The following is a 10,000-nucleotide window of genomic DNA, read 5'->3' as shown; positions in this document are numbered from 1 at the left end:
CAGCATTATGAGTCCTGAACCCTGAGTCAACATTATGAGTCCTGATCCCTGACCTGAGTCAGTATTATGAGTCCTGAACCCTGAGTCAGCACTATGAGTCCTGAACCCTGACCTGAGTCAGCATTATGAGTCCTGAACCCTGAGTCAGCATTATGAGTCCTGAACCCTGAGTCAGCATTATGAGTCCTGAACCCTGAGTCAGCGTTATGAGTCCTGAACCCTGAGTCAGCATTATGAGTCCTGAACCCTGAGTCAGCATTATGAGTCCTGAACCCTGAGTAGGCATTATGAGTCCTGAACCCTGAGTCAGCGTTATGAGTCCTGAACCCTGAGTCAGCATTATGAGTCCTGAACCCTGACTCAGCATTATGAGTCCTGAACCCTGAGTCAGCATTATGAGTCCTGAACCCTGACTCAGCATTATGAGTCCTGAACCCTGACTCAGCATTATGAGTCCTGAACCCTGAGTCAGCACTATGAGTCCTGAACCCTGAGTCAGCATTATGAGTCCTGAACCCTGACCTGAGTCAGCATTATGAGTCCTGAACCCTGAGTCAGCATTATGAGTCCTGAACCCTGACCTGAGTCAGCATTATGAGTCCTGAACCCTGAGTCAGCATTATGAGTCCTGAACCCTGAGTCAGCATTATGAGTCCTGAACCCTGAGTCAGCATTATGAGTCCTGAACCCTGAGTCAGCATTATGAGTCCTGAACCCTGAGTCAGCATTATGAGTCCTGAACCCTGACCTGAGTCAGCATTATGAGTCCTGAACCCTGAGTCAGCATTATGAGTCCTGAACCCTTTGACTCTTGTCTGCAGGGTTTCGGTAACGTGGGTCTGCACACGATGCGTTATCTTCACCGTTTCGGGGCGAAGTGCGTTGGAATCGCAGAGATGGACGGAAGTATCTGGAACCCCAAAGGCCTCGACCCCAAAGAGCTGGAGGACTACAAACTGGTCAGGACTGGAGATTACCTTTACTGTCCAAATATACATGTTTTACTCCAAAATGTTTTGTTTCTGATGTTCAATGCGTGCAATTGGTTTCCTAAATGAATGCTATGCGTCTTTCTAGAGCTTCTTTTTGTCGTCCAATATAAATATAATGTACTTTACTATATGAGTATTTTTTACTTTTTTTATTTTCGTGCGTCTCCAGGCCAACGGGACGGTCGTAGGTTTCCCGAACTCCACTCCCTACGAGGGAAGCATCCTGGAGGCCGACTGCGACATCCTGATCCCTGCAGCCAGCGAGAAGCAGCTGACCAAGAGCAACGCTCACAAGATCAAAGCCAAGGTCACACACACACACACACACACACACACACACACACACACACACACACACACACACACACACACACACACACACATAGTCTTGTAATCTCCCATGGTCTGAGCCTGTTTCTGGGTAGCTGATGTACCCTGAGATGTAACCACACTGACTACATTTCCCATGATGCATCAGTGACTGAGTTTCTGCTGCAGATCATCGCTGAAGGAGCCAACGGGCCGACGACGCCCGAGGCCGACCGCATCTTCCTGGAGAGAAACGTGCTGGTGATCCCGGTGAGGAAACATTCACCAGGATTATACTTTATTTAGATTAGTTTGTTTTATTATTCATATTCTCTTTTCAATTTATTTAATTATTTAATTATTTTAAATGATTTTACTTTATTCAGTTTTTAACTTCAGAGGATCAGGTGTTAATAGTCAGGGGTGCACATCACTTTGTTCCCCTGGTTCTCAAAGGAGCACCTGCAGATGTTGCTTGGTGCTCCTCCTTAACATGAAATAAACCGTAACTTTTGAGGGGTCTTTATTTACCAGACACACGGGACTGAACACACAGAGAGAGAGAGAGAGGAACACTGAACACACAGAGAGAGAGAGAGAGAGAGAGGAACACTGAACACACACAGAGAGAGAGAGAGAGAGAGGAACACTAATGTCATGGTTTTCCAAAAACGCCCCAGATGTCAGGAGAACAAATACCAGTTTACCATAAATAATCATATCATGGAACATAGTATGAGTTAGACCTACCTCGGTTTAACCATAACAGCATCAGGAAGTTTCAACATGGCAGTGAATGCACTCAAAGAAAAAGCCAGAAGAGCTCTTAATGCAATTAAGAGAACATTTTATAATGTCCAAATTCAAATTCAAATCTGGCTCTAAATCTTTGATAGTGTGATCCAGCCCATTGCGCTGTACGGTAGTGAAGTATGGGGTCCACTCAGTCACCAGAGCTATACCCGCTGGGACAAACATCCAACAGAGTCTTTCCATGCAGAATTCTGCAGATACATTTTACGTGTTCAGAGAAAAACACCAACAAATGCATGTAGAGCAGAATTAGGCAGATACCCACTGATCATTAACACTCAAAAGAGAGCACTGACATTCTTTAACCACCTTAGGTCCAGCCCCCGAGACCCCCTCCACTCCAAAGCCCTCGAAAGACAAGAGCTAACCCCAGAGAAGAGTCCCCTATGTCAGCTGGTGCTGAGGCTAGCTGCCCCCTCTCAGAGCCACTCTGACCAGTCTCTCAACAACACTGCTCTCCAAACACCAATCACAGTCAAACGCATTATAACACAATGTAAAGACAACTATTTACAACATTGGGAAGAAGAAACTAAAAGCCAAAGTAGATTAGAATGTTACCTGGCTCTAAACAGAGAGTATGAGCTGGCAGAGTATCTCTCTACTGTCAGAGATAGAAAGCAGAGACAGATCCTAACCAAGTACAGGCTCAGTGACCACAAACTGCCAATCCAAACAGGAAGACTCAAAAGATCCTGGCAACCAAAAGAGAACAGAACATGTGGTCACTGTACGACAGGTGAGACTGAGACAGAGATGCACTTCCTCCTGAAGTGCCAAACATTCAACCAAGTAAGGAGCATTTAGTGGAACAAGCTGAACTCTGTAATCCCAGGTTTCAAGGAGGTTGATGACCTCTCAAGACTGAGAGTACTCCTAGGAGAAGGAGACAAGGCACACCTTGCTGCCCAATATGTATACACATGCCACAACCTGAGGGACAGTGAATGAGACTCACACACACACACACACACACACACACACACACACACACACACACACACACACACACACACACACACACACACACACACACACACACACACACACACACACGTGTTGAAATGTAATTGTATCACTGTATATATATATCATCAATAATATGTAAACATTTGAAATGTCTGTTAATGTTGTTAATTATTTTGTATTGTGATGCTTTGGCAACATTGTTTAATTTAACTTTCATGCCAATAAAGCCCATTTGAATTGAATTGAATTGAGAGAGAGAGGAACACTGAACACACAGAGAGAGAGAGAGGAACACTGAACACACAGAGAGAGAGAGAGGAACACTGAACACACAGAGAGAGAGAGAGGAACACTGAACACACAGAGAGAGAGGAACACTGAACACACAGAGAGAGAGGAACACTGAACACACAGAGAGAGAGAGAGAGAGAGGAACACTGAACACACAGAGAGAGAGAGGAACACTGAACACACAGAGAGAGAGGAACACTGAACACACAGAGAGAGAGAGAGAGGAACACTGAACACACAGAGAGAGAGAGAGAGAGAGAGAGAGAGAGAGAGAGGAACACTGAACACACAGAGAGAGAGAGAGAGAGAGAGAGGAACACTGAACACACAGAGAGAGAGAGGAACACTGAACACACAGAGAGAGAGAGGAACACTGAACACACAGAGAGAGAGAGGAACACTGAACACACAGAGAGAGAGAGGAACACTGAACACACACAGAGAGAGAGGAACACTGAACACACAGAGAGAGAGAGAGGAACACTGAACACACAGAGAGAGAGAGAGGAACACTGAACACACACAGAGAGAGAGAGAGAGGAACACTGAACACACAGAGAGAGAGAGAGGAACACTGAACACACAGAGAGAGAGAGGAACACTGAACACACAGAGAGAGAGAGAGAGAGAGAGGAACACTGAACACACAGAGAGAGAGAGAGGAACACTGAACACACAGAGAGAGAGAGGAACACTGAACACACAGAGAGAGAGAGAAGAACAGTGAACACAGAGAGAGAGAGAGAGGAACACTGAACACAGAGAGAGAGAGAGAGAGAGAGAGAGAGAGGAACACTGAACACACAGAGAGAGAGAGGAACACTGAACACACACAGAGAGAGAGAGAGAGGAACACTGAACACACAGAGAGAGAGAGAGGAACACTGAACACACAGAGAGAGAGAGAGGAACACTGAACACACACAGAGAGAGAGAGAGAGGAACACTGAACACACAGAGAGAGAGAGAGAGAGAGAGAGAGAGAGAGAGGAACACTGAACACACAGAGAGAGAGAGAGGAACACTGAACACACAGAGAGAGAGAGGAACACTGAACACACAGAGAGAGAGAGAAGAACACTGAACACAGAGAGAGAGAGAGAGAGAGGAACACTGAACACAGAGAGAGAGAGAGAGAGAGAGGAACACTGAACACACAGAGAGAGGAACACTGAACACGCAGAGAGAGAGAGAGAGAGGAACACTGAACACACAGAGAGAGAGAGAGAGAGAGAGAGAGAGAGAGAGGAACACTGAACACACAGAGAGAGAGAGAGGAACACTGAACACACAGAGAGAGAGAGAGGAACACTGAACACAGAGAGAGAGAGAGAGAGAGAGAGGAACACTGAACACACAGAGAGAGAGAGAGGAACACTGAACACACAGAGAGAGAGAGGAACACTGAACACACAGAGAGAGAGAGAGAGGAACACTGAACACACAGAGAGAGAGAGGAACACTGAACACACAGAGAGAGAGAGGAACACTGAACACACAGAGAGAGAGAGGAACACTGAACACACAGAGAGAGAGAGAGAGGAACACTGAACACACAGAGAGAGAGAGAAGAACACTGAACACAGAGAGAGAGAGAGAGAGAGAGGAACACTGAACACACAGAGAGAGGAACACTGAACACGCAGAGAGAGAGAGAGAGAGAGAGAGAGGAACACTGAACACACAGAGAGAGAGGAACACTGAACACACAGAGAGAGAGAGAGAGGAACACTGAACACACAGAGAGAGAGGAACACTGAACACACAGAGAGAGAGAGAGAGAGAGAGAGAGGGGAACACTGAACACACAGAGAGAGAGAGAGGAACACTGAACACACAGAGAGAGAGGGGAACACTGAACACACAGAGAGAGAGAGGAACACTGAACACACAGAGAGAGAGAGGTGAACACTGAACACACAGAGAGAGAGAGAGAGAGGAACACTGAACACACAGAGAGAGAGAGAGAGAGAGAGGAACACTGAACACAGAGAGAGAGAGAGAGAGAGAGGAACACTGAACACACACAGAGAGAGAGAGGAACACTGAACACAGAGAGAGAGAGGAACACTGAACACAGAGAGAGAGAGAGAGAGGAACACTGAACACACAGAGAGAGAGAGAGAGAGAGAGAGAGAGAGAGGAACACTGAACACAGAGAGAGAGAGGAACACTGAACACACACAGAGAGAGAGAGGAACACTGAACACACAGAGAGAGGAACACTGAACACACAGAGAGAGAGAGGAACACTGAACACAGAGAGAGAGAGAGGAACACTGAACACACAGAGAGAGAGAGAGGAACACTGAACACAGAGAGAGAGAGGAACACTGAACACAGAGAGAGAGAGAGAGGAACACTGAACACACAGAGAGAGAGAGAGAGAGAGAGAGAGAGGAACACTGAACACAGAGAGAGAGAGAGGAACACTGAACACACAGAGAGAGAGAGGAACACTGAACACACAGAGAGAGAGAGGAACACTGAACACAGAGAGAGAGAGAGAGAGGAACACTGAACACACAGAGAGAGAGAGAGAGAGGAACACTGAACACAGAGAGAGAGAGAGGAACACTGAACACACAGAGAGAGAGAGAGAGGAACACTGAACACACACAGAGAGAGAGAGAGAGGAACACTGAACACACAGAGAGAGAGACAGAGGAACACTGAACACACAGAGAGAGAGAGGAACACTGAACACACAGAGAGAGAGAGAGGAACACTGAACACACAGAGAGAGAGAGAGAGAGAGGAACACTGAACACACAGAGAGAGAGGAACACTGAACACACAGAGAGAGAGAGAGAGGAACACTGAACACACAGAGAGAGAGAGGAACACTGAACACACAGAGAGAGAGAGGAACACTGAACACACAGAGAGAGAGAGGAACACTGAACACACAGAGAGAGAGAGGAACACTGAACACACAGAGAGAGAGAGAGGAACACTGAACACACAGAGAGAGAGAGGAACACTGAACACACAGAGAGAGAGAGAGAGAGAGGAACACTGAACACACAGAGAGAGAGAGAGAGAGAGGAACACTGAACACACAGAGAGAGAGAGGAACACTGAACACACAGAGAGAGAGAGGAACACTGAACACAGAGAGAGAGAGGAACACTGAACACACAGAGAGAGAGAGAGAGAGAGAGGAACACTGAACACAGAGAGAGAGAGAGAGAGAGAGAGAGAGAGAGGAACACTGAACACACAGAGAGAGAGAGGAACACTGAACACACAGAGAGAGAGAGAGGAACACTGAACACACACAGAGAGAGAGAGAGAGGAACACTGAACACAGAGAGAGAGAGAGAGAGAGAGAGAGAGAGAGAGAGGAACACTGAACACACAGAGAGAGAGAGGAACACTGAACACACAGAGAGAGAGAGAGGAACACTGAACACAGAGAGAGAGAGAGAGGAACACTGAACACAGAGAGAGAGAGAGAGAGAGAGAGAGAGAGGAACACTGAACACACAGAGAGAGAGAGAGGAACACTGAACACACAGAGAGAGAGAGAGGAACACTGAACACACAGAGAGAGAGAGGAACACTGAACACACAGAAAGAGAGAGAGAGAGAGAGAGAGAGAGAGAGAGAGAGGAACACTGAACACACAGAGAGAGAGAGGAACACTGAACACAGAGAGAGAGAGAGAGAGGAACACTGAACACACAGAGAGAGAGAGAGGAACACTGAACACACAGAGAGAGAGAGAGGAACACTGAACACACAGAGAGAGAGAGGAACACTGAACACACAGAGAGAGAGAGGAACACTGAACACACAGAGAGAGAGAGGAACACTGAACACACAGAGAGAGAGAGAGGAACACTGAACACAGAGAGAGAGAGGAACACTGAACACACAGAGAGAGAGAGGAACACTGAACACACAGAGAGAGAGGAACACTGAACACACAGAGAGAGAGAGGAACACTGAACACAGAGAGAGAGAGGAACACTGAACACACAGAGAGAGAGAGAGAGGAACACTGAACACACAGAGAGACAGAGGAACACTGAACACAGAGAGAGAGAGGAACACTGAACACACAGAGAGAGAGAGAGAGGAACACTGAACACAGAGAGAGAGAGAGGAACACTGAACACACAGAGAGAGAGAGAGAGAGAGGAACACTGAACACAGAGAGAGAGAGAGAGAGAGAGAGGAACACTGAACACACAGAGAGAGAGAGAGAGAGAGGAACACTGAACACACAGAGAGAGAGAGGAACACTGAACACACAGAGAGAGAGGTGAACACTGAACACACACAGAGAGAGAGAGAGGAACACTGAACACACACAGAGAGAGGTGAACACTGAACACACACAGAGAGAGAGAGAGGAACACTGAACACACAGAGAGGTGAACACTGAACACACAGAGAGGTGAACACTGGACAACATTAGCATGACCAGTAATCCTACAGGCTGTCATCACTACCCTCCTCTCTGTCCTCCTCTGTCCTCCTCTCTCTCCTCCTCTCTGTCCTCCTGACTGTCTTCCTCTCTGTCAGACATGGTAGCTGATGATGTAGGCCTCCTTCCTTCTCTCTGGTTGAGTCTGATTAGCTGCTGGTTTTGGGTCTAAAGTCTCTGTCTCATCTTAGACAAGTGGATGTAATCAAATAAGTATGTGAACATAACCAATAACCCATAGCCAATAACAAATGAGTGTAACTTATTTTATTTGTGTTGTTCATTAATATCTTATTTCACCTTAACATTTATTTATGCATTTTTTTTTTATCTCTCCAGTTTTAAAGGATATTTTTGGTTTCTGTCCTCTAGTGTATATAGGAATGATTTAAAACCTGTTGATCCCAATAATTATAAAGGAGTGCCGTGGAAATATGTGTTTACATAAATTGGGACCAAACCGTTTGAACTTAGACTAAAGTGAACTATCTAACACTCAGAGTCCTTCACCTCACTGAGCTGTAGCTATCAGCCTCTCAGTCTGACAGGAGAGCTCTCCTCCACCTCTCAGAGAGTCCTTCACCTCACTGAGCTGTAGCTATCAGCCTCTCAGTCTGACAGGAGAGCTCTCCTCCACCTCTCAGAGAGTCCTTCACCTCACTGAGCTGTAGCTATCAGCCTCTCAGTCTGACAGGAGAGCTCTCCTCCACCTCTCAGAGAGTCCTTCACCTCACTGAGCTGTAGCTATCAGCCTCTCAGTCTGACAGGAGAGCTCTCCTCCACCTCTCAGAGAGTCCTTCACCTCACTGAGCTGTAGCTATCAGCCTCTCAGTCTGACTGGAGAGGACTCTCCTCCACCTCTCAGAGAGTCCTTCACCTCACTGAGCTGTAGCTATCAGCCTCTCAGTCTGACAGGAGAGGACTCTCCTCCACCTCTCAGAGAGTCCTTCACCTCACTGAGCTGTAGCTATCAGCCTCTCAGTCTGACAGGAGAGCTCTCCTCCACCTCTCAGAGAGTCCTTCACCTCACTGAGCTGTAGCTATCAGCCTCTCAGTCTGACTGGAGAGGACTCTCCTCCACCTCTCAGAGAGTCCTTCACCTCACTGAGCTGTAGCTATCAGCCTCTCAGTCTGACTGGAGAGGACTCTCCTCCACCTCTCAGAGAGTCCTTCAGCTCACTGAGCTGTAGCTATCAGCCTCTCAGTCTGACTGGAGAGGACTCTCCCTCCACCTCTCAGAGAGTCCTTCACCTCACTGAGCTGTAGTTATCAGCCTCTCAGTCTGACTGGAGAGGACTCTCCTCCACCTCTCAGAGAGTCCTTCACCTCACTGAGCTGTAGCTATCAGCCTCTCAGTCTGACAGGAGAGGACTCTCCTCCACCTCTCAGAGAGTCCTTCACCTCACTGAGCTGTAGCTATCAGCCTCTCAGTCTGACTGGAGAGGACTCTCCTCCACCTCTCAGAGAGTCCTTCACCTCACTGAGCTGTAGCTATCAGCCTCTCAGTCTGACAGGAGAGGACTCTCCTCCACCTCTCAGAGAGTCCTTCACCTCACTGAGCTGTAGCTATCAGCCTCTCAGTCTGACTGGAGAGGACTCTCCTCCACCTCTCAGAGAGTCCTTCACCTCACTGAGCTGTAGCTATCAGCCTCTCAGTCTGACTGGAGAGGACTCTCCCTCCACCTCTCAGAGAGTCCTTCACCTCACTGAGCTGTAGCTATCAGCCTCTCAGTCTGACAGGAGAGGACTCTCCTCCACCTCTCAGAGAGTCCTTCACCTCACTGAGCTGTAGCTATCAACCTCTCAGTCTGACTGGAGAGGACTCTCCCTCCACCTCTCAGAGAGTCCTTCACCTCACTGAGCTGTAGCTATCAGCCTCTCAATCTGGTACCGGTGCACCCTCCCTCTCTCCCTCGCTCACTCGCACTTTGGCTGTGAGCTGCGGGCGCCAGATAAGCCAACATCCCCCATTTTCATCACTTACAGCGCCCATCGTACAGGGCAAATGAAACGTGTAACCGGGGTGAAAAGGGTGTTACATTTACTTAATTATGAATGTTGTTACATCAAAGCCGAACATTAGGATGAGCTCCAACGGTCAAAAATGTTTTTTTCCCTCCCAGAACTGCCAGCGCCCTAGGCGAACATCTATATCTATAACATCTATATCTATAACATCTATATCTCTTTT

General features: G+C 47.5%; 1 protein-coding gene across 1 annotated transcript in view; it reads left to right on the top strand.

Moving 5' to 3' along the window:
• The window catches only part of LOC307026782 (glutamate dehydrogenase 1, mitochondrial-like), an 18,627-nt gene that overhangs the window by 5,043 nt on the left and 3,584 nt on the right, over positions 1 to 10,000 (top strand). The window contains exons 6-8 of the mRNA XM_079694913.1: positions 822 to 959; positions 1,162 to 1,299; positions 1,491 to 1,571. Of these exons, the coding sequence (XP_079551039.1) occupies positions 822 to 959; positions 1,162 to 1,299; positions 1,491 to 1,571 (357 nt within the window). The remainder of the gene's footprint in view (positions 1 to 821; positions 960 to 1,161; positions 1,300 to 1,490; positions 1,572 to 10,000) is intronic.

The sequence above is a fragment of the Notothenia rossii genome (assembly GCF_949606895.1).
Source record: "Notothenia rossii genome assembly, contig: scaffold_82, whole genome shotgun sequence".
Lineage (NCBI taxonomy): Eukaryota > Metazoa > Chordata > Actinopteri > Perciformes > Nototheniidae > Notothenia > Notothenia rossii.
This window is presented reverse-complemented; position numbering and strand designations above follow the sequence as displayed.